Below are 23,975 nucleotides of genomic sequence, written 5' to 3' on the forward strand. Positions count from 1 at the left end.
TCCTAAGTTATTAGCATGGGAATCCTGTCTCCTCTTTTGACAAATTAAACTCCACATTTGGAGAGTTGAGTGTCTCCTGCTGTACCCGAAGGACGTTGTGATCTCTGAGGTGTCTCCCTGAGGTGCTGTAAGCACAGCCATTAGCTCATAGTGCAAGTAAAACACTGTCAGGTCAAGCCTGGAGGAGTAATGCTTGTCACTGACATGTTCCTGTTCAGGGTGGAGCTGGAGGGTAAAATAACACAAGAAATTGTCATTGAAATTCAATATCTGTGAAATTCAGCTGGCTGCATTCACAGAACCTGGCGTCAAGGTCTGTTTTTTGGTGTATATCTTGAGCCTATTTTCCATAACCCAGTTTTCATTTATGAACTGAAGCTCTACTGAAAGCCTTTCGCTGTAATCTATCTATGTGATATTGATTGATGCTATTAGTTCTTAACAGCTTGACTCTAGAGGGACTGTTCTTCTTTGGTCACCTAGTTTTAAAAGAATAGATGGCTCCTGTCTATTACAATTTTTAATGCATTATTTGTTCACTGATGCCATAAATGCGCCTGGCATAGCAATTGGCCTTGGTATATTCAGTGACTGAAAGCAACAGTTGTTGCTGTAAGAAATGCAATACTAAGCTAGGTCTGCCTGTAGCTGACAGCCATCAGCTTGCTCCTCAGGCAGGTTCTGTCTGGATGGAATGAAGGGCTTGAAATACTGATGTGCTCATCAAACGCTGCTTGTTAGCTTAGAGACAAGGTGTTGAATAGGTTTGTTCATGTATTGAAAACACGTTACTTAGCTGCCTTCATTTTAGCTTCAGAAGAACATGTGCAGAATACAGAATTGATTAAAAGAAATAAGAACTGTCTGCATAGAACTTACTCTTTCCTTACACAGGAGAATCAAGCACACGTTTGTATGTGAGTACCTCCAGAGGTGAAACTCGATCACCCAAATGTAATGAGCAGAGACATTACAATCAGTTCTAACTGTATCTTCATGCTGAATAAGCCTGAGTCAGGATGTAAACCACTTTCTCTTTTTTTCTTCAGATGAAGCCATTAATGTTGTCAACAAGCCCAAAACGACTCCAGAAATATCAGTCAGTCCTTCTGAAGACCTGGAGCTGGTGTGTGAGGTGTCAGCTGCAAGCGGAGCTGTCGTATGGAAGAAAGATCAAACAGAGGTGAAGCAGGACCAGAGGACAACCATCATCTGCCAGGGGACGCACCGCAAGCTCATGGTCAAAAATGTGACCCTGAAAGACCAAGGGAGCTACAGCTGTGTAACAAAAGATGACAAAGCAACATTCCAAGGGAAAGTCAGAGGTGAGAAAATGCTTGGAATCCCAGAGATAAAGGAACGCTTCATTTTGTGTGTCTTGCATTTGGAGGATCAACTGACAGCCTCTCTGGTGCGAAACACTTTGGCTATAGGACTTTCTTTGTCATCTAGTGTCATAGCTACACTTTTCTACATGTGCTTTTCCATCCAGGAATGAATCACTGCAACAAACCATAGGCAAGGAGGGTAACTTGTGCAGCTCTTATAGTCAGCTGGTGTCTGCAGGGTTACAGTGCAAGAGCACACCAGGCATGCAAGGAGTGAGAAAAGGGGAGGTGTTTGAAGAGATCTGCTTACAAAATTTGAATGACACAATGAGGTGGAAAATGCCACTAATCAGACTCATAAATGGCCTGGGTTGCAAAGGCCCACAGTGCTCATCCAGTTCCAACCCCCTGCTTCCTATGTGCAGGGTTGCCAAGCAGCAGCCCAGGCTGCCCAGAACCACATCCAGCCTGGCCTTGAATGCCTGCAGGGATGGAGCAACCACAGTCTCCTTGGGCAACCTGTTCTAGAGGGCCGTTCCCTTCTGATTTACTGGAAATGTAGAGAGACATCAGAAGAAAAAAAGATAAGGGAGGAGGTTCAGTTGTGCATGCAGGTGATCTAAATCTCATGTCCAAATCTGCTATCAGACTTCGAAATGTTTAGATTTATGATATGATATGAACTGATATGCCTATCATTTCCCAAGGCAAAATAGAGGGGAAAGTATTTTCCTGTCTTAATGAGGCATCATGATGGTCCCTGTGAATGGCAAGTATAGTGAAAATGGGGAACTGGAGTAAGCTCTGCAGCAGACTACAGCAAAATGGTGTGACTGTTGTGATGTCCCTGCAGAGAAAGAAGACGTGTTTACAAACAAGGACAAGGTACAAAAGGAGGTGAAGGCTGCACTGACTCAAAATGCCACGCTGAGCTGTGAGGTGGTCCAGGAGAAGACGGAGGTGAAGTGGTACAAGGAGGGGAAACTGATCACCTGGAGCAAGAATTTCAAGGTGGAGTCAGAGGGCAAACAGCGTCGGCTGGTGGTGAGCCAGGTGGAGAAGAAAGATGCAGGGGAGTACAGCTGCGAGGCTGCTGGCCAGAAACTCACCTTCAAGATTCATGTCACAGGTGAGAGAAATTGTTTTGACTGTATTGAACCCCCCAACAAAGAAGGAGGGGAAATTTAAGTGGTTTGACACATTCAACCCCAGCATTCAGTGATGTAGACGGTGCTTAAATTCTGTTTAATTCGTGTGCTTTTCTGTTTGCCTTCTGAAGCTATGAACACTTAGGACTTGGATAGCCTCAGCTTAAGACAGGCTGGAAATAATTTGGGAATTTCCCTGGGGATCTCAAGTAGATGCAATGATAGCAAAATGAGAAGTCAATAATTACAGGGGAAATTAAAGGTTATTAAAGATATCTTCAGGGCACAAGCACACCCCTGCAAATGCTTCTTCCTAAATAGTCTCAGAGACAGCATTTGGTCACAATGCTAGATGGCAGCATTGGTGGTTTCTATTAAATTAAAGAAACCTGCTCTTAAAAAGGTTTTCCCGTATTTTCTTTTGTTTTCTTCTCTATAGCAGGTGCAAAAGAAATGCTTAAAAATAGAAAGCCTTCAAGCTGGTGCTTTTCTTTCCAGAAAAGGAGGAAGACAGGCATTCTATTTATTAGGAGAGTCTGATAAGAAAGTGGAAAAAAGCTTTTTACCAGGGTCTATAGCTACATAACAAGGGGCAATGCTTTCAAAAGTGAAGAGGGTAGACTCAGTTTGGACATGAGAAAAGTTCTTCATGATGAGGGTGGTGATACACTGGAACAGAAGGCTGTACTGACTCAAAATGCCACGCTGAGCTGCGAGGTGGCCCAGGAGAAGACAGAGGTGAAGTGATAAAAGGAGGGGAAACTGATCATCTTGAGCAAGAAGTTCAAGGTGGAGTCAGAGGGCAAACAGCGTCGGCTGGTGGTGAGCCAGGTGGAGAAGAAAGATGCAGGGGTGTACAGCTGCGAGGCTGCTGGCCAGAAACTCACCTTCAAGATTCATGTCACAGGTGAGACAGGTGTTGTCTGAAATTCAGCAGAGAACAGTAAAGTAAAATCTAGTTTCTATTATACAGTGATCCAGGTGCAGTAGTCTGTGCTGAGGTTTTTTCCCTATACTTGATTGCCTGGGTTTGTAGCAAGTATGTGGTTTTAGTATGGCACAAAGACCTGTTTCAGTCTGTCTGTAGAATAATAATTACTTATATATGTACAGTGGAAGAAATATTCAAGATATTATTCAAATCTCTCCTGTGCCTGAGATCCCAAACTGTAATTCTTGTTCACCTAAACATTTGACTAAGATAAGTATGTGCAGTGAGGCTGGAGTGCATGTTGTACGTGCAGCCTTTCATGGCAGGAGAAGCAGGAACTTCTCCTAGTAGTACACTGCCTTTTTACTATGCCTTTATGTTGGAGGCTGCATCTGGATAGGTGAGTCTGCTACTCACAGTAAGAGACCTGGTAGAGCTGACTATTGCCAGAGCTCAAAGTAAGATAGATATCTGCAAATCACACACAAAGAACAAAGGACTGCGTTGGTGAGCATATTTCCTTTGTGCCTTTGACAGTCACAGTTGTGGCAATGGTAGAGGCCATGAGGAGTCTGTTCAGGAAGCCAGGAGTACTGTTCTGGGTCATGAAAAGGCAGCCAGTGGTTTGACTATCACATGTGTATGTGTTTTGATGTTTCACAGTGGGTCTTAAGTAAAAGGAACTCAGGTTTTGGTTGCCTGCAGGACAGATGTTCTTTTGGGTTCAATATGTTTGCATAGTGACTTGCAACCATGGGACTGGTGTTCAAGGACCCTCTTGGTTGCTTCAGTTCCTAGCTTCTTTCTTGCCTAGATTTGACACTTTGTTTCAACAGAAGAGCTGATATTCTCTAGTGAAGGCTATTAGTTTGGGCACAAGTGGTAACCTAAACCTGTTCCAACCTGTACATACAAACCTGCAAGATGGTCTCATTTCAGTCCTTCTGTTTTTCTTTTCTTCCCTCAGAGCCAAAACCTGTGTTTATAAACCAGGTGCAGGTGCAGAAAGAGGTGAGTGCTGCCCTGGCAGCAAGTGCCTCCCTCAGCTGTGAAGTAGCACAGGATCCAAGCGAAGTAAAATGGTACAAGGATGGAAGACTGCTTGCCTCCTCCAGAAAGTTCAGACTGGAATCTGTGGGCAAAACACGGCGTCTGGTTGTGGAGCAGCTGGAGAAGAAAGATGCTGGAGAATACATCTGCGAGGCTGCTGGCCAGAAGATGACCTTCAAGTTGGAAACAACTGGTGAGCATTCGCTTTGGGAGCACTAAGCAGCTGTTTATGTGGCTGAGAGGAGGACTGGCTGTCTTCTACCCTGTGGGCATGGAACAGCCACAATTCCCCCTGAGGGAATATTTGAATATATTAATTCCTTTGGCTATGTTAGAGCTCATCATGAGGTCAGCTGTTGTTCTTTAAATGCTCGGAGTCTAGCAATGTGGGGAAGTGGACTGCTATTTGCTGTTGAGCTTTAGGCTAAGAAGCCTGATTTTAGAGGACCTGACTTCCCCTTTCCCTTCCCCTCTCCTCCCCTTCTCCCTGGACTGAGCCTGCATGGTTTGAGAATGATTTCAGATCAAGGTAAATGAGGAATAGCCATGTGAAAACCTGTTGTTTTACTGCACTATAAGAGACACTTAGTCAAAAGACAAGTGTGTGTTCCAAGCTTGAGATTGCAGGAGATCCTAGAAACAACTCAGCTGCTCAAACCTGTAGTCTGGCTGAATATTTTATTGTCAGTTATGGTCATAAAAGGTCATGGGTAAGTTGGTCCTTCTTGTGATATACTTCTAGGCTTTCATCAGGGAAAAGCTTAATTAGTCCAAATAATCATAGCAGAAAGCACACCAAGAGCATGAGAGTGAAATTTATACTTTCTTGACGTGAAGGAAAATTTTACTTGGTTCTGCCATTCCCCAAATGTTTGTTTCCTTATGACAAGAAGAACTTTGCAAAAGTAATTTTTTTTTTTCAGTCTTGTGTGCAACACAAAAAGGGGTAGAATCTAGGAGGCCACCTGAAATGTTTTTTCCATCTGGAAGGATCCATTTAAGAGCACCCATGGACCTGGTTATGAACAAGTTTTCTTCTTTGCAAAGGCTGTTGCTTAATTAGCAGATACTGTACCTGGGAGAGTGTGAAAGACAGAACTGTTTTTCTTTTATTGTCTCAAAGTTTGCTTTCTTGATGCCTTTCTGATGATAAGACTCTGACAGGCAACTGCTAACTATCCAGGAGGGTGAATGGTGGGTGTTATCGTGCCATCCCTGCTTAGGACTGCAAAGATAAGCAGTAACAAGACAAGCAGTCTTTTCCAGGGGTGCTGCTGGGAGGAGCAGACCCCTGCAGAAGGTGGTAAATCTTGTGTCTGGCAACAGAGACCTCCAACCCTTGCTGGCTTATCTGTGGGACAGGAATGTCAGAAAAGTTAGTTTTAAATCATTTTACAAAGAAGTGTTTGTTAAGAAGAAGAAAAACCCCCACCGAAATGGGGGATAAAAGGCTCTCGCTAAACTGGGGACTTTGGAGACAAACTCCCAAAGACACCTTTGACGGAGAATTCCCTGAGGGGAAAACTTTGTCGGAAGAACCCCGGGACCGGCTTGCTGCGGAACTCCCTGGCTGTCTCCCATCCCCTGCGGCGATCAGACGAGTTCCTGAGATCAACGGACCTACTGTGTACCTCGCTGGACCCACTGTGGTGACTATCTCTTTCGCTCTCTGCAAAGACTCCTTGCTTACATTTCCTACTTTTTCTATCGCCTACCTTCCCTTCCCCATCTCCCTAAAAATAGCTAGGACAATAATAAACTGGTTGGACCAACATTTGAACCGTTGCTTCTTAATCTCACGCCGGGTATACACATATCAAAGAACCTTGCCTCCCTCCTACAAATTGGAGCGAGACAGAGAGGAAGAGGGAAGTAACTTGTTTTGGAAGTCCTGATGCTATTCAAGCATTCAAGGCCAGGCTGGATGGGGCTTTGTGCAATCTGGTGTAGAGGGAAGCATCCCTGCCTACAGCAGGGGGGTTGGAACTGGATGATCTCAAAGGTCCCTTCCAACCTAAACCTTTCTCTGATTCCTTTGATGATTCTGTTTCTCAGCTGCTGGTGTGAGATCTCCAACCTCTCCCTGTTGTCTTTCAGTGCGCAGATGAAGCTGGTGAAAGGTCTGCAGCCCCTGGAATTCCCTGAGAAGGGAACTGTCACCTTTTCGGTGGAGGTGTCCCATGAGGATGTGGAAGGGACTTGGCAGAAGGACGGCGTGCGGCTGAAGCCTGCACCAAATATCACGATGGGTGCCCAGGGGAAGAAAGAAGATGACCTTGAAGATGCAGGACTCATTTCCTTTAAAGCAGAAGGCATTAATTCATCGGGGAGGCTCACTGTGACCGGTATTGGTTGGTGCAAGGTGTGATTATCTGCTCTTGTCCCAGATTACTTGAACAGCAGAACCAGCTTTCCTTCCAGCTGCAAAGAATGTTATGCACTGGGCTATTGCCACCAGAGTATCCGTGAAATATCAAGAGGATTGTTGTAACATGATTGTATCTAGCACAAGTAATGATAATGTGCTCAAATTCCAACTAAATCCACATCCTTCTTTCTCCTTCTCAGAATTGCCTGTGAAAATCAGCAGACCATTTGCAGACATTAGCGTCATTCAGAAGGACAAGGTCACGTTTGAGTGTGAGCTGTGCAGGCCCAAGGTGGACATCAAGTGGTTCAAGGTATGGCATGTAATGGTATTTTCATTTCTGACTTGTTTGGAAATGAATGAGAGCCTTTAATTTCACTTCCAAGGGATGCGAGTCTGAGCTTTTGCTTGATAGCTTTTGCACTGCTCTCTTTTCTTTATGCTCTTTTATTTGCCCAGATCAGCACTCTTTGTTATTATGTCCTGAGTTCATTTATCAAGTTGAAATTGAAGTTTATTTTGGTTTTATTGTGAACTTTTTAGGTCATGCTGCACAAAATATTGTTGGTTGAACTACAGTACAGTCTTGAGCTTCAAGTCTAACACAGAAATTCTCAGCCGGGATTTTGTAGCCTTGTTGTGAACTGGGTTTTTGGGGTGAAATCTGAGTTTTCTTTGCACCTGACAGTGTGAGAATTTGCTCTGGCACTTTGTGTACCTCCCCAGTGCTCAGCTGTTCCTTCCCTTACTTGGGGATAACGTCATTTATTCAAGGTGATGTCCAAACAGGCTTGTTAACAGTCCTCTGCAGTGCTTTAAGCTGTTATAGGTCAGCCAGAATTTATGCAAGTTCTATAGCCTTTCCTTCATGTTGAAAACACTGCACTGTGCTTAAGCTTTAGCATATTTTCCAGTAAGCACAGTTCCATTAATTCTAGGGGAGTGGGTGAATTAAGCATAGATCTGAAGGCTCCCTTTGCTCAGTGCAGAGATGGAAGGACTAATGGAGATCTGACTTGATATTTTCCCTTCTAGGATGGGAAGGAGCTCTGTCAAAGTAAAAAAGTGGGCATTACTTCCCAGGGAAATAAGAGAAGTCTCATTATTCACAAGTGTGAATATGAAGATCAGGGAACATCCACATGCTGAGCAGCCTAAGACAAGTTTAGGTAGTTGGCAACAGGAGTAAGGGGGCTCAGGAGGACACTGTAGAGTAGTGTGAAAAATGAGCAAAGAGAGTTACTAATTGATGCCTCTTGGAAAGTAGTCCAAGAGTGGTCCTCTTCATAAACTCTCCTCTTGTGTGTGGTTTTATATTTCCGTGCAAGTGGCTTTTGGTTTGATTCAATTGCAGTGTAGATCTCTGCATTCCTGTCCAGTTTTTTGTTTGTTGTTTTGGAGGAGAATTAGCACAAAGGGAAGCTGTTGTGTTAGAGTGGACCAGGGTGCTGTATGGCTTGTCTCTAGGAAAACTGCACAGAGAGTTGTGTGCCATGAAATATTTGTCTTCTGTGGTCCGTGTCAGCAGTGTCAGAGTTAACACCTGTCTGTGGCTTTGTGCCATTTAGTACATAAACCCACACTTGGCAAGTCAGAGAACACTACCCTGTGTACTGAGCTATCAGCCAGCATCTGGTAGAGGCTGGGTAGAGCAGGCAGGCCTCCTCTAAGTGACAGCCAAAGGGCCTGTGAATGCCTCACCATGCCCGTGCTTCCCTCTGTAACAGGGAAGGTGATTCTCACAACTGGGGTAATAAACTGTTCCTGATGCAATGAGGTGTTCATAACAAGTGATGTGTAGATCTCCCTTATCTCATAATGTCTTTTCCTGCCTGCAGTGAATATGCAGGATACAGGATCATATACCAGCTTCTTTGAATTACTGCTCATGTCAGGAGATAAAATCTGCCTATTCTTTGAACTAACACTGGCGAGGGTTAGTTATTCTGGCTACCGAGAGAATGGCACAGCAGACTAAACTCTTTCTTTTCCTTCTTTGTCAAATGCCTTTTCATCCAACTGCATGTCCCATAGATATTCAGAGAAGTGTTGGCTGAGGGAAGTGGAAATATTTATCTCCTGTGTGTATCTGCCACCCTATTTAGGCATGTCCCTCCTAGCAGAGTGCAGAGATTGGAGGAGTTGGATTAGGCAGTGGTTTCCCTTTTGCTCACAGAACCACTTGTTCTGTGGTCTCCCAGCTACCCTGTGCCCAGTGGCCTATGCAAGATGGAGCGGAAAAGGCACATTTTATGAACAAACAGGAACCTTTCTGGTCAGATTAATACCTGTGCTCTTTTAGAGAGATTTAGGTACTAGAGGTTTTATGTACTGGAATAGGCTCCTCAGAGAGGTGGTTGAATCGCCATCCCTGGTTGTGTTTAAGAGCCATTTGGATGTGGTACTCAGGGATATGATTTAGTGTAGGGTTTCTAGAGTTAGGGTACTGGTTAGGCTGTGGTTGGACTTGATGATCTTCAATGTCTTTTCCAACCTGGGTAAATCTATGATTCTATGCAGGAACTCTTCTCCTGATGTTAATCCAAGTTGTATCCAGGCCCTTCAGAAGGAAAAGGATATAGCAGCACAGAAATATGGTCTGATTCTGACATAAATAAGTGCAGACCTGGAGAGTTAAAAGGGATTGTGTGATGTTCAAGGGATTTTGAAGCAAAGATGTCCCCTAGGTAAGATTTGTGGCTGACATTCCCCATACATTGTTTGTGGGCACACAAGCTAAGGAGAGACTAGTGATGAGCATGCAGAGAAGCCAATGGTTCAGACAGGTTTGTAGTGACACGACATTGTAGAGTTCTGTCTCGTTCTCCTTGGCATAGTTTGGAAAATAAAGATGAGGTGATTGGTGGTAACAATATGGCTTCATCAAGGTCAAGCCAGGGCTGACAAACTTGGTGGCCTTTCATGATGGAGTAACAGCATCAGTGGATAATGGGAGAGCAACTGACATCATCTACCTGGACTTGTGCAGAGCATTTGATCCCATCCTGCATGACATCCTGGTCACCAAAGTGGAGAAAAATGGTTTTGATGGATGGACCAGTTGCAGGATAGGGAACTGTCTGGATGGTCACACTCAGAGAGCTGCAGTCAATAGGTCAGTCTCCAGGTGGAGGGTGGTGTTGGGACCAGTGTTCTTTAACATTCCTGTAGGCAACATGGACAATGGAATCAAATGCAGCCTCAGCAAGTTTGCAGATGACGCCATCTGCAAGTATTTGGAGGTAACCAGCTGCAGTGAAGTGAGCGATTTCAGTGCCTATTTCTGATGGTGGCAGTGAGTTCAGAAGTCACACTGAATTGATGGTACCTGTTTCCATTCCGACAACGGCTGTAGTTGCAGCTGACTTCCCAAGGCTGCCATACGTGGTGGTGACGGAGCCTTGGGCTTGTGCGTTTGCATGACTCCCACCTTTCCTTTCTGTGTCTTGCAGGTCAGCTGGTGCTGGAAGCGGCCGGTATCTGAGTAGGAATGAAGGTGAGTGCAGGAGCAGCTGCTGAGGGGAGGAAGGAAGTCCATGCTAATGAGCTCTGAAGCATCTGCGGGTCCGGTACCAGAATAGGCAGCAGTGATGCAGGGGGCTCCCCAGCAGGAAGCTGGCTGATCCAAATGCTTGCTGAGAGTTTGGAAGCCCAAACCCTTATGGTCTCTGTAAGGGTGGCTAATAAAAAGATGTTAACCAAGATGGTGGTAAATAGTCAAAGGTTGTTAGCAAAGGAAAACTCACCAATGTCGATGTTTTGACCAGAAAGCTGAGGCAGTCTCAACTGGGGAGCAATCTCCAAGAGATGCTGCCTCAGTGGTGGTCAGCCTTTAAATGAGGTCTCAGAGGAGGTGGAGTCAAGGTCCACCCCTTCTGGGAGCACAGCTAGATTACTCTCACCTGTGCTCCCGCAGCTGACCCAACACTTGCCTCAGCTGATTAATCAGAGGTTCAAGCTGTGATTTCCCATACAGTCTCAAAGCTGAAGGCAGCATCTCCTTGATCTGATGGTGGTGTGCCTGAGTGAGGGAGTGATCCAAGCTGGATGCAGAAGAGTCATCTTAATTTCTCTGCTATTTTACTTCAGATGACACCTATTGGGTGTTGGTTTCTTAAAATTTGGATCTAGGAGGTGGCCTCTCCCTTTGCTTCTGGTGAAAGCACAGAAGTGCAGCAAGAGTAGAAGACAAAGAGGTTTTCTTCGTGACAGGAACACCAATTATTTGATTCAAATGTGTAACTGTGATGAAGATGGTGAAGAACAGATCCGCCTCAAAGACATGCTTGATCACATAAGGAATGAGCATGTGATCCAAGACAGCCAGCGTGGCTTTAGCAGGGGAAGGCCATGCCGAACCAGTCTGGTGGCCTTCTATGATGGAGTGATGGCATTTGTGGACAAAAGGAAGGAACAGATGTCATTGACCTGGACTTGAGCAAGATCTTTGACATTGCCCTCCACCACATCCTTATCTCTAAACTGGAGGGATGTGGATTTGACAGGTGGACCACCTGGTGGATAAGGGATTGGTTGAAAGGCCACAGACAGAGGGTGGTGATTCGTGGTTCGATGTCCAGGTGGAGGCCGATAACAAGTGGTGTCATCCAGGAATCTGTCTTGGGACCAGTGCTTTTTTACATGGTTATCAGTGATACCAATGATGCAATCGCGTGCACCCTCTGCTGTTTGCTGTTTGCACGCAGGTGCACACAAAGGGGTGTTTGTGGAAGGTGTAGGCACGTAGGTGTTCCCAGGGGTGGTTGGCACACGTCTGTGAATGCAAAGGAGGGCACACGATGCAGTGTGTGCATGGGGGTGTGCAAAGCAGGCAGGGTGGCACACGGGTGTGCGTTTGCACATGGATAGGGGAAGGCTGGGGTTACAGGTTGACCTGTGCTGAGGTGAGTGGGAGCTCACGGTGTTGCTCAGTGGTAGATTTGTTCACACTGAGTGCTAACAGGAAACTCGCACACCTTTTTTGTTTCAGCTGTGCCAGTGCTGTGATCCCTTGCTGCTGGGGTGGGGTGTTGGAATGATGGTGTGCGTGCCAAGCTCCCATCTCTTGCAGGAATCAAGTGTAGAGCAAAAGGGATGTTTGGGCCAGGTGACTGTAAGAAGGCTGGCTGCTTTGGATGATGGCAGCTGATGGAAACAGGTGCTCTGGGGACCGTTCAGCTTTTAACAGAAGACAGGGGTCCTGCAGCAAGAACAACTAGGTTCTCAAATGGCTTCAGAAGTGCACACTGAGTACATCCCCGCAGACATTTACCGGTAGGCGGCTCTTGCAGAAGAAGATTCAAGCAGCAGAACCTTTTGCTCAGCTACAGCACACAAATGCTACAAAAGCAGGAACAACCCGCAAGCTCTGGGTCTGTTTGTCTTGCAAAGGCATGCACTAACTGCGTTTGATAGTACCCCCCATCCTTGATTTCCTTCCCTGCTTCTTGTCTGATGGCACTGCTGAGCCAGGAACAAGCTGCCCAGTGTGGCAGAGCATGGTGCAGAGCTGTGCTGGGACCTCCTCCCCTTCCTCTGCTACAGATCAGTGCCCCACACGTGCCATCGGGATGCTCTGGCACGGGATGTGCCTCCAACCCAAAGCTCCTTCCCACCTCCCAAGGAAAAACAAAGCAACCCAAGCATCTCCAGCAAAGCTGCCCAGCAGACAGCAGGGAATGCAAACAGCTTCTGACTGCTCCCCTGCACTCCTGTCCTAAGTAAGAGACCCTACGAGGACTGGCTGGGAAATCAGGGCATGACACACGTGAGTGTGCACAGGATTGTGCAAAGCAGTGGGGTTCCACGAGTTTGTGTGTGTGTGTATCTCTGCTGTTATGAAAGCATGGGAAGACTTACTGAGTCCCAGATAATTACTTATCCTCAAATGATTTTTCCTGGCCAAATTTAGAGCCACTCACAGGTAATCGAGACCAACAGGCTGTTGTTGCACAATCAACAGGCACAATCTAGATGATCAGCTGAGGAAAATAAAGCATCATGCCAAGGGTACTAGATAAGGGAGCAGCTTGAGATCTGCACATTTATGTGATACTCATGGTGTTAGACAATATTTGCCTAGAGAGGTCACATTGAATGAAAGCAAAATATAAGATGAATGAAGATATACACAGGAGAAGAAGCCTCTGAGGCTTCTGAAGTGTTATGACCAGAAGACATAAACTCTGTTAAAGCAAACGTTTCTATTTTTTGTGTTATTCCAGGCAGGCCTTGATTACCGCCTGAACACATGCTGTGGAAGCCCAGCTTATGCAGCACCAGAGCTAATCCAGGGAAAAGCGTCTATTGGCTCAGAGGGATGTAGAGCGGTGTTTGTTTTCCCCTCTTTCCCTTCCCTCTCCACAGAGCATTTAAAGGCAGTGGAGCTCAGGTAGGCTCTCTTGGTTTCCCTTCTGAATTCTGCTAGGTTGCATTGCTTGGTAGCTCTCAGAAGCTGTCAGTGGCCACAGACTAGAAAAGTGCAATTGGTCTCAGTTCACACAGCTGGCTGGTTTGTCTCTGGCTAATCCTGAGCGGCCTCAAGCGACTGCTTTGGGGCTCTACAGAACAGCAACTTCAGAGATCTCTTTCTATTACTAAGTGTTTGAAAGAGCAATTTGCTCTGTTAATTATCCATCATTTCTGTGCAGTCTGTTTTGTCAGACTTGTCTTTAGCTTCCAAGTTGTATGTGAAGACTTGTTTGCACTGTAATGCACAATGTACTAAAAATTGAGAGATGTAAATGCAAAGAGTTTTTCCAGCTTTGATTTCATGTCTGGAATTTTGGAACCCACTACTTGCAGTTGTTAATCTGTCCAAACTGGTCTGGTTTGGAATGCCCTCATCCTTCTTGAATCGCTGTTAAAGGCGGAGCAATTCCTACAAGTGCCATGGCCCCACTGTTGTTCTAATTCTTGTTTCTTTGTTTTCCACACGCTGCTTTTCAAGCCTCCTTTTTCTTTACAGTCAAAGTGAGAATTACACCGTGAGGTGTCTGAACCTTGTTGTGCCTCTACATAAATAGAACAGCAGCAAAGCCTGACAGGTGACTGTGCTGACAGCTCTCGTAGCCAGTAACACGTAACTGTGCTAAATCCCTTGTGACGGCTTTGATTTCATTTTTGCCAGTGAAATCCTTGTAAAAGGAACTGCAGCAGTGTGATGAGCTAAGGTGAAGATGCTGGTTTTAGTAGTGCTCTAAGCTGAGTGGAAGGGCAATTGAATGAGGGTTATATGCTTTCTCTGGGACGATAAGGCTTTTTTTCCTGAGGGAAAGAGCCAGCTTTTCATGGGCTATATGTGGGCTTTGGCAAGGGCAGACAATCCAGTCTGTCAGGAAGCCATTTGAGGTGCTTCAGGTTTGTAAGCTTGTCTTTTTGTTTTTCAGGCGGATATTTGGAGCATGTGTGTAGTGCTGTATGCTCTGCTGTGTGGGTTTTCCCTTTGGATGATGACAATATGATGGCACTCTACAGGAGGATACCAGTGGGTATCAGTGGTGCTAGAATACACTGAGAAGGGAAATAGCTGAGCTTGACAAGAGGCCTTGCTTTTCGGATGGCAGAACATGCTGAGCTGTGGGTAGAAAGGCCTGTCTGCTGAATATTGTCCCTCTTTTTGCTGCTTTGTCTACCAGTATTTTGTGGATTTGGTTCTACGCTTGGTTGGCCTATGTGGCACTGTAGCCTAATTCTGTACCATGATAGCATACAGAATTTAAGGAGAAGTATTTTCTTGCCAATGGGCTGGATTTTTTGTATCTGGTTCTTCAACTGGCTGCTCCCTATACTATCTGTAGTAAAAATACAGACACATCATTTGATTTCCCTGAAATGAATGTTCCTAAATGCCAGCCCTTCTCATGTCTACGAAGAGCAAAGTTCTGCATTTGCTATTAGAATTTCCTCTTCCAGAATCAGGAGGTAATGTAGGACCCCACAGATTGCCTTCAGAATTCAACAGTTAGTTGTGTTTCCTTTCGGAGAACTTAATCAGAATGCAGTATAAAAATTGATAATCTCATGGGTATTAAGTTACAGGCTTGCTATTTCTTCACTGAATTTGTTTTTATTTTACATGGTTGTGATCTGAAAGTTGCTTGAAACGCAGGCACCTCGGCACTGTTGTGTAACTGAATTTCACACATTATAGATCTTGAAATATAAAACTCTGACTTGTTTTCAGTCTGCTGCTTGAGTCTAATCAGGGTCATAGTGTCTGTGTGAAGTGGAGTATGTGGGGAGATTGTTGCTGCAGATCCTGGGAAGTTGCTGTGTATTTGCAGACAATGGCTGCTGTTGGTCACTGGGTGCCACTGTTGCTCTGAAGAACAGCTGTGCTGTGCATGCAGCACAGCATGCTGTGCATGCCATGGAACTAGGAATCAAGAAGAGATAGAAGCGTCACTTCTGCTCTAGTAAAAGGTCTCATCTGCTGACAGGCTTTTGTACTTGAATTCAGAACTCAGGACCTGTTGCCACAGAGGGACTAGTTGCTGAAGTTGGATGACTCTTCCTGTTTACTCCTTGTAATATGTAGCCATAACACTAACTATTTAAAAAACATCTGAAATCATGGCTAATTATTGACTGCTGCACAGCAGAACACTACCACAGTGAGATTGGGCTGTGAGATGACTTGAAAGCTGTTTCCTCAGTATAGGTCTTATTCGTGCAGCTGGGACACCTTGATGAAGACTGTGTAACAGCTTTCTGTGTTTCACAACAAGAGAAGAGAGAGTAGATCAGCATTAACGTCAGACGTAATAAACGTATGTCAGTAATTCTCTGTATTTAAGCCCGCTACTACAGTAAATAACCTTACTGTATTAACAGACTCTAACACTCACTTATTCTCAAACATGAAATATTTCACACCTTTCAGAGGTAAGGTACCACTGCAGAACTTCATAGTCTACCTAATAACTACATTTCTGAAGTTCACATTTATTCCTTTTTTCTCCTTTAATTGTGTTTTCTCAGCCTTTCTGTTATATTCTACCATGCTGAAATCCTTATGAATCTCTGGAAGTCCAGGCAGACTCAAAACAGAAACTGATGGATGAACAGCAGATGTCACATGCTGGCTTAACTCCCTGCTTTGAAATATTTCACTAATAGGTGGAAAATATCAACACGTCAGGTAAGACAACCAAGCAAATTTGGGGAATTACAGTTCACAAATACTTCAGAAAATGAATTAATTCCAGTAACTTTTGAAAATAAATGGGAAAAGCTGAACTGAGTGCTGCTAGAGATGCTGTATAAATGTCAATAATGACATTCCAAGGTGTAGAAGAGATTTAAAACATGATGGGTACTCTGGCATTAAACTGAATCTGAAAGTTGTCTCTTGCAATTGAGTTGTCTTTCTATTAAATAGAAAGTGGTAGAATTTGAAGGATTGTTAAGATTTCCATATAACCTTAGTAAGACTAGATATAAAATATAAGTTTATCTAGGCGAGATCGTTTGTGGAGTCACTGTTACTTCTTTTTTAGGTACAGGGAATAAAGAGAACAATCGACCTACAAGGGAAAAACGTTCTTCCGTTCACGTCTGTGATATTTTCACAGTCTTAACTCAAAGGACTTCTAATGCCTGATAAGTAATTCAAGCTTATTATACTACACTGAGTCTGTCAAGCATTGTACCCACGGTTCTCATAGTAGTCAAAAAGCTGCTGAAAATCCAGCTGAATGTCGATGCTCCTTGGAGCTGGGCTGGAACTTGCCCCCAGAAATGGGAGTCCAGCTGAAATGCTGTGCAAACTGAATTAGTAGGAGCTTTGCCATTCACTTCAGTAGAGAGATTCTGGCACCAGCTTTAGTTTTCACTTCCAGCAATTGTACAATACACTAACTTTCAAGCAAAAATGAGAATAGTCTGCTTCTTTATCTCAGACATATTGTGTGAATCAGCTGAGGCCTGAAACTACCCTAATGTGATCAGACGTGAAGGTTGCACATCAAGGGGAAAATATGGCAGACATGCAGAAATTTTCTTTGTACTGACAATGTTTCTGAAGAGATCTACATCCTCTTGTTTTCTAGCAGAATTACGACCAGTTGTGGCAACCTATCTCTTGCTTCAGTCTAAGAAGGCTCGTGGCAAGCACATTCCCTTGAGAATTCCATCCCAAACAGGACGTGCCAGTACCACACAGTCAGGAAGCCTGGGGGTAAGTTTTAGAGTTCAGCACAAGGTTCTGGTCAAAATGCCTCTGTGTGCTGAAGCTCTGCCCGGGTAAACAGTCTGGTGGCCTAAACATCGGTGAGGGAGCATGTGTGCAACCGGTCTTGGTTGAAGAGTGAGCAAAGCCTCAAAATGGTGGTAAGGTAACACTTTGCTATAGAAAGGGAAAGGGGAACTTCACAGAAACCAAGACAAAGGGTAACTGTACATTTTAAAGTGCAGGGAAAGGGGGAATTGCAGACACTTAGTCAAAATAAAGCCAGAGAAGAGGGCAATAAAGATAAGAAGAAACTGTCCGGAGACCTCTGACAAGAAGGATTAGATCCCCCCCCCCGGGCAAGATGATGCCGACATGGGAGAACAATAACAGCAGATAACACCAAGAAGAAAACAGAAGAAGAATTTCACCCCAAAACATCGGCAAGGGTCACGGGGAATGGGGTCAGGGGGAATGAGGGAATGGGGTCGCGGGGAACGGGGCCATAGGGAATGTAATGAATATGTAATCAAACTGAGGAGGAGACTATTGATTATGTATTAGCTTAACCTATATCTGTAACACACTTTTCTCTTTACGGTGTGCAAGTTTGGTGGAGCTATCGCCCTTGCACCCGGCGCTGCGCAACGCTGGAATAAACATACCTGCTTTATAACCCATCTCTGGATTATAGAGTTTGATTCCGCAAGTCAGTTTGGCACCCCAGATGGGACCCTCTCTGTTCGGCTGCAGGACCAGCTGAGAAGGGGGACGCCTTTGGCGCGCCCCGAGATTTCTCGGAAGGACTCCCCTCCCTCATCTGATCACTGCAGGAGCAGACAAGAACCATCTATCGGCGGACCAGGTATGTGAAATGGGGGACCCGTAAGTCGTGAGGAGACGTCCTACGCAGGGCACAGTGGAGTCGGCGTGCTCCCCCCCAGGGATGTGAGCTCACGGGTTAGGTTAGGTTGCCGGCTGGGTTAGGACTCCCTATGGAGTGCCTACAAAGGGGCCAGTAAGTTGTACGCATGGTAAAAGAGCTATTGCTCACATTCAGGTGATTGCTAATTGGGCAGAGCTTGTCTGCTCTCTGGTACAGGGTGATTTGGGTAATCCTGGGATAATTGGTATCGTACAGTGCTGTTTATATAGGTGACCTAAGTCAACAACTAGCACCGGTGTTCTTAACATCTTTGGTTAAGCTTAACAAATGATATAATGTAATTGTGCTTGAATTGTCGTGTGAGTGTGGTGTGAGTGAGACGCAGCACAGCTGCGGGGCGAGTGCGGAGTCCCGGCCCGCGGTTCCGTCCTCCCACGAGGGAAACGGCCGGGGACGGACGAAGCGAAAGTTGTCTCCAATACTTGTTTGTCTTTGTTTTAATACATGTTTATTTTGTATTATTAATTACTGGTTGTTGTAAAGTATGTGGTCATAAGTCATAACAATGCTGTTGTGTCAGAAGTGGTTTTACTTATAAAAGAATATGGTGGTTTATATTAAGTTACGATGGGAAAATCACAGAGCAAAGAGGTCCCTGCGCACTCACCCCTGGGGTGTATACTGGCACATTGGCGAGATATCGCTGGGGAACCAGGAGGAACCCTGAGCCAAAAAAAAAAAAAAAATCCTGATTAAATATTGTAATCAGTGGTGGTTGATGTATAAGCTAGAAGACAGGGACAATGAACATATAGAGGGATGTCTGTGTGGAATGAGTATCAAGCCATTTATGTGATACTGTGTTCTGCCTGCGAAGAGGTGTAAGGGAGGTGGGTCAGTCAGTGCTGGCTCTGTGGCGAGAGGTTTATAACTGAACGATATGGATTGCTAAGGGAAAGTTATAAGGTAGTAAGGGTGTTTATGGAAACTGAAGAACTGTGTTGCTTGATTTGTGGGTTTTGAAGGGAATGGGACAAACTGTTTTGCTGGTATAAGAAAGTGTAGTTGTTAATGGCATACGGAAGTATAGTTGAGGGTATGTGGAAGTGTAACTGAGGGTACAAATAGTGGAATAGTGTACAGAGGAAAAAGGGTTAAAGAGAAAGTGAGTTTATCTGTGCTGGCATGAGAACAACCCCCCCCCCGCACCGTTCCCCTGCAATCAGAACTCTCAGAGTGGGAGAGGGAGCCAGGGTCAGAGACTGCTGCTGTAAACTGCAAAGGGGGAGGTGGAGAGGACAGGGCATTGGAAGTGAGAATAGCCTTCATGTGCAGAGATGTGGGAAATCTGAAATCTGGGCAGCACTGGAAGGTTCTGGAGAGGAGGTGAAATGTAATGATTAGAGTTTGGAAAGTGAGAAAGTTTGGGAAGGACACAGGTTGAGGAAGGCAAAGATAAAAACAGGGATGTCAGGTCTGAAGAGAGGTGTACAATAAGAAGAAAACAAAACAAACACCTGATTGAGAATCAGAGATGTTCAGGAAACTGAAAATAATAACAGCTGTTACTGTTGTGGTGCTAGAGTAGGGCCATAGGACCCAGAAGATCCCCCACGAGGAAAGGGGGGGAGGGAGGCTTGAAGAGCCCAGGGAGGGCTCTGCCCCGCGGGAATGAAAACAGTGTGCAAACTGCAATGGGACACTGGTAGAGAAATCCGACCAAGCTGAGTGAGAAGGAATTGTCTCTGATTGCAGAACTGAACAATGAGAACTTGGGAAGTTAACCCTAGCAGATACACCGATGAAACTGCAGCTAAGGAAGCAGGATAAAGTAGTTCATTTTCTGATGGATATGGGAGCTTCTTACTACCCATAGTTGGTTTTGTAACATTAGTAGGTGCTACTGCCCAACAAGAAAAGGCTTACCTTTGGAATTAATTAAATATAAGCTAAGGAAACAAGTAGGAATACAGGAATTCTTGTACCTGTCAGGTTACCCTGGCAAGAAATTTAATAAAACTGGAGCTAAGGGTCAAACAATATTGGCTGATTAAGAATTGTAAGTCTGACTATTAACACAAACTGGGAAAAACAATGTTATACCCCCAGGAGCCACAGCAATCTCAAATAAGACACACTTAGGGGTGTGGGCATCAGGGCCAAAAATTAAGCCCTAAATACAAGTTAAAAGCAAGAGCTCACCCACTCAGGGTAAAGTGGTGCCCTTTGAGGATATGTGACTGTAGAAGGACAAAAGAAATAATAGATAATTTTTTGAGTTTGAATTACTAATTGAATGGGAATCCAAGTACAAAACTCCAATTTTGCCAATTTGCTAAATTTTCGGATAGCAAGTGCTTTAGTTTGGTAGAAGACATGAGGACAAGTAATGGAATTGTTGAATGGATACACTCAGTGATGGAAAATCCATGCACTTTATCAACCAAGTTAAGGAATGAATAGGTGGAGTTTACCTTCTGGATTTGAGGGATGTCTCTTCTGCCTGGTTTGGCTAAAGGAAGCCTAAGGTTATTTGCCTTTGAATAGGAAAACCCTAATAGAGGGAGAAGAGACTCAGTTAACCTGGACAGTGTTACCCAGGGTTGTGAGAACAGCTTAATGATTTTTGAGAACTGGTCAACTCATGAGCCTGAGACCTGGGATCCTCCATCCTAGGGTGGAACTTTACTGGAGCGTGTGGATGCCACAGCAACAAAAGGACTGTGTACAATAGACTGAGAGTTTGCTGAGTTTTTTGGTTTACAGAAAGCACAAATAACTCAGAAATTACAGCTGGACTTTGAACCTTAAGGACTGCCTAGAAAGAAGCCATCTGCTAAGCCCCTGAGCTGCAAACTGCCAAGGAACTCCATACGTTCCCAGGAATGACAGGAGGGTGCTGACCATGGATACACAGCTACGGACTGATGGTAAACCTCAAACAGCTTGAAGTGAGTAAAGGATGGTGCCTGAGGGCAGTGGCTGCACTGGTGTTCAATATTCAAGAAGCCTATAAATCTACACTGGGCCAAAGGACACCAGTTTTAATATCTCATACAGTGTTTACTGTATTGGAGGCAAAAGGGGGACATTAGTTCATTGGCTCTCACCCCAAAGATTCCTGAAATACCAGGCCATCCTGGTAGAGCAAGATGATGTAGAAATAATTGTGACTAATATTGTCAACCCAGTATCTTTCCTTAGCGGAACTCCCGGAGAACCAGTATTACATGACTGCTTTGAATCAACTGAAGCTGCACATTCCAGCCGGTCAGTCGAACCTGAAGGACGAACCCTTAGAAGATGCAGAAGACACCTGGTTACCAGCAACTGCAGTTTTATGAGACAAGGAGACTGTAAGGCAGGACATGCAGTAACTGCTACTGACCAGGTAATCGAAGCACAACCACCAGCTGTGGGGACTTCCCCTCAGAAGGCTGAAATAACTGCCTTGACAAGAGCTTTAATCATATGGACAGATGCTAAATATGTGCCACACGCTCATAGTACCATCTGAAAAGAGCAAGGATTGCTCACACACAAGAAAAACAGCCTGATTTAAATCTACCAATGGTTATTATATGTTGTAAAAGACATCAGAAATGTAACACTGTACAGGAAACAGAAAATAAGATGATAGATCAGGTGGCAGAACAGGCAGTTGAAGAGGGCTTCAATTCCAGACGGTAAACTTAAAATCTCTGAAGCCAAGTCAAAACCTGTAAAATATTCTAAAGAGAACAGGAGTCCAATTAATAATTTAGAAAGGAAGAGAGCAAGCTGACAGATGTGTGCATGCCCAAATGGACACATTATTATGCCCTTTAGTATTTTATGGAAATTGGTTATAAGGGAAGATAAGAGAACATATTGAGCAAACCAACACTACAAAGTACAGTCCCAGTACCAGGAACAGGGCACAAGTGGGCCTCATGGGAGAGGGCCTTCCAGGGCAACAACAGCAAATTGAGTTCACAGAACTCCCAAGAAAAGGGGGGGTACCATTGTATGAAAATTTCTGTAACCTTAGAAACAATTGAGGATGCTGCTGCAGATGCTTGATGGACAATCCAAAAGGAGATATCCTGTTTATCCAAAGATGCACTGCAACATGGAGTAGGCAGGGATAACACCGATTGGGGAATAGTTTTCTCTGGATCATGGGATAAACTTACTACTTGCCAAATTTAGGATGACTAAAACAGCTTTTCTTAGCCTGCATCACCTTGCTACTCTTGGTGTGTTTTACTTGTGTTGTTATAAGATGTCTTTTGTGTCTGTACCAAGGTACTGGAAGGGAATACGAGGTTTGGAAGAGACATGAGCTGAGACAAAAAGGTAGAGAGCGGAGCCTATTTTGAGACCCATTAAGAATCTAGCAGGTAAAAGCCTGCTAGATTAAAGAAAAGGGGGGAATTGAAGAGTGAGCAAAGCCTCAAAATGGTGGTAAGGTAACACTTTGCTATAGAAAGGGAAAGGGGAACTTCACAGAAACCAAGACAAAGGGTAACTGTACATTTTAAAGTGCAGGGAAAGGGGGAATTGCAGACACTTAGTCAAAATAAAGCCAGAGAAGAGGGCAATAAAGATAAGAAGAAACTGTCCGGAGACCTCTGACAAGAAGGATTAGATCCCCCCCCCCCGGGCAAGATGATGCCGACATGGGAGAACAATAACAGCAGATAACACCAAGAAGAAAACAGAAGAAGAATTTCACCCCAAAACATCGGCAAGGGTCACGGGGAATGGGGTCAGGGGGAATGAGGGAATGGGGTCGCGGGGAACGGGGCCATAGGGAATGTAATGAATATGTAATCAAACTGAGGAGGAGACTATTGATTATGTATTAGCTTAACCTATATCTGTAACACACTTTTCTCTTTACGGTGTGCAAGTTTGGTGGAGCTATCCCCCTTGCACCCGGCGCTGCGCAACGCTGGAATAAACATACCTGCTTTATAACCCATCTCTGGATTATAGAGTTTGATTCCGCAAGTCATGGTCATCAAATCTTGTTCTATGATAAGGCCACCGACTCAGTGTATGAAGGAAAAGGATGTAGTCTTTCTAGATTTCAGGGAGGCCTTTGATCCTGTCCCTTTGGCTGCATGTTCCCAACCTTCCATCAGGAAGCCAGGAGTACTGTTCTGTGTCATGAAAAGGCAGCCAGTGGTTTGACTATCACATGTGTATGTGTTTTGATGTTTCACAGTGGGTCTTAAGTAAAAGGAACTCAGGTTTTGGTTGCCTGCAGGACAGATGTTCTTTTGGGTTCAATATGTTTGCATAGTGACTTGCAACCATGGGACTGGTGTTCAAGGACCCTTTTTGTTCCTTCAGTTCCTCGGTTCTTTCTTGCCTAGATTTGACACTTTGTTTCAACAGAAGAGCTGATACTCGCTTTGGGAGCACTAAGCAGCTGTTTATGTGGCTTAGAGGAAGACTGTCTGTCTTCTACCCTGTGGGCATGGAACAGCCACAGTTCCCCCTGGAACAACATTAATGACCCACACCACTAATTGGATTCTCCTTTTTAATGTAGTGGTAGCGAGGTGAAAATGTGGCTGTGGAATATTTTTACTAAGGAACTTCTATATAGATTTTGTTCATCTTTGCGCACCTCATCACCTGATCTGTGTCAGTGAGCAGAAGCTGAAAGCAGGCATGGGATGTTCTGAAGAGCAGAGAAAGAGATAGGGAGGAAGGTGATTAAGACAATCCCCTCTGCTGCTGTGTGTCCCAGAACTGCCCAGTTCTGTGGCAAAGTGTTGTACAAGATGAAGAGGCCAAGAGATTGGGAGTAGAATGAATAGAAAATATGCCTTACTTAGGCCATACTCAGCGTATTAATACTTCTCAGTTAGTTTTAGAATTCTAGAAGTGAAAGGTAAGGAGGTAGAAGCCTGCAAGTTGTGTCCTTTTTTACAGCTGCTCTTTTCTTATGGGAGGATGAAGTGATGAAGATTGGTCTATTCTACAAGCTGTTCCAACCTTTACTCTTAGTCTTAATGCCCTTTTGTGACGTCATAATGCCCTTTGTGACATCATAATGCCATTTGAGACATCATAATGCCCCTTTGTGACGTGATAATG

General features: G+C 44.6%; 2 protein-coding genes and 1 long non-coding RNA gene across 5 annotated transcripts; all 3 read left to right on the top strand.

Moving 5' to 3' along the window:
* The first annotated feature begins 4,326 nt into the window (after nt 1-4,326).
* LOC146755387 (obscurin-like protein 1) lies at nt 4,327-6,825 on the top strand. Its single transcript, XM_085525701.1, has 2 exons — nt 4,327-4,650; nt 6,555-6,825. The coding sequence occupies exons 1-2, from the start codon at nt 4,487-4,489 to the stop codon at nt 6,823-6,825; spliced, it is 435 nt and encodes a 144-aa protein (XP_085381827.1). The 5' UTR covers nt 4,327-4,486.
* Nucleotides 6,826-6,900: 75 nt separating this feature from the next.
* Nucleotides 6,901-10,322, top strand: LOC146755388 (obscurin-like). The gene is made up of 2 exons (XM_085525705.1): nt 6,901-7,138; nt 10,278-10,322. The coding sequence occupies exons 1-2, from the start codon at nt 6,950-6,952 to the stop codon at nt 10,311-10,313; spliced, it is 225 nt and encodes a 74-aa protein (XP_085381831.1). The 5' UTR covers nt 6,901-6,949; the 3' UTR covers nt 10,314-10,322.
* Nucleotides 10,323-13,055: 2,733 nt separating this feature from the next.
* On the top strand, nt 13,056-22,848 carry LOC146755389 (uncharacterized). 3 transcript variants are annotated; one of them, XR_014938165.1, is made up of 4 exons: nt 13,056-13,216; nt 15,808-15,967; nt 16,326-16,432; nt 16,878-22,848. It is a non-coding gene; the product is annotated as an uncharacterized LOC146755389 (long non-coding RNA). The 3 variants fall into 3 exon arrangements; XR_014938166.1 differs by having other exon boundaries at nt 16,881-22,848; XR_014938164.1 differs by having other exon boundaries at nt 16,326-22,848.
* Nucleotides 22,849-23,975: the final 1,127 nt, after the last annotated feature.

This window comes from Coturnix japonica, chromosome 33, assembly GCF_054131305.1.
Source record: "Coturnix japonica strain WE chromosome 33, WE-NBRP24, whole genome shotgun sequence".
Lineage (NCBI taxonomy): Eukaryota > Metazoa > Chordata > Aves > Galliformes > Phasianidae > Coturnix > Coturnix japonica.

Coding starts and splice junctions, on each gene's coding strand:
- LOC146755387 (XM_085525701.1), top strand. CDS start 4,487: ATGGTACAAGGATGGAAGACTGCTTGCCTCCTCCAGAAAGTTCAGACT. Junction 4,651..6,554: donor CTTCAAGTTGGAAACAACTG/GTGAGCATTCGC, acceptor GTTGTCTTTCAG/TGCGCAGATGAAGCTGGTGA.
- LOC146755388 (XM_085525705.1), top strand. CDS start 6,950: ATGATTGTATCTAGCACAAGTAATGATAATGTGCTCAAATTCCAACTA. Junction 7,139..10,277: donor TGGACATCAAGTGGTTCAAG/GTATGGCATGTA, acceptor TGTGTCTTGCAG/GTCAGCTGGTGCTGGAAGCG.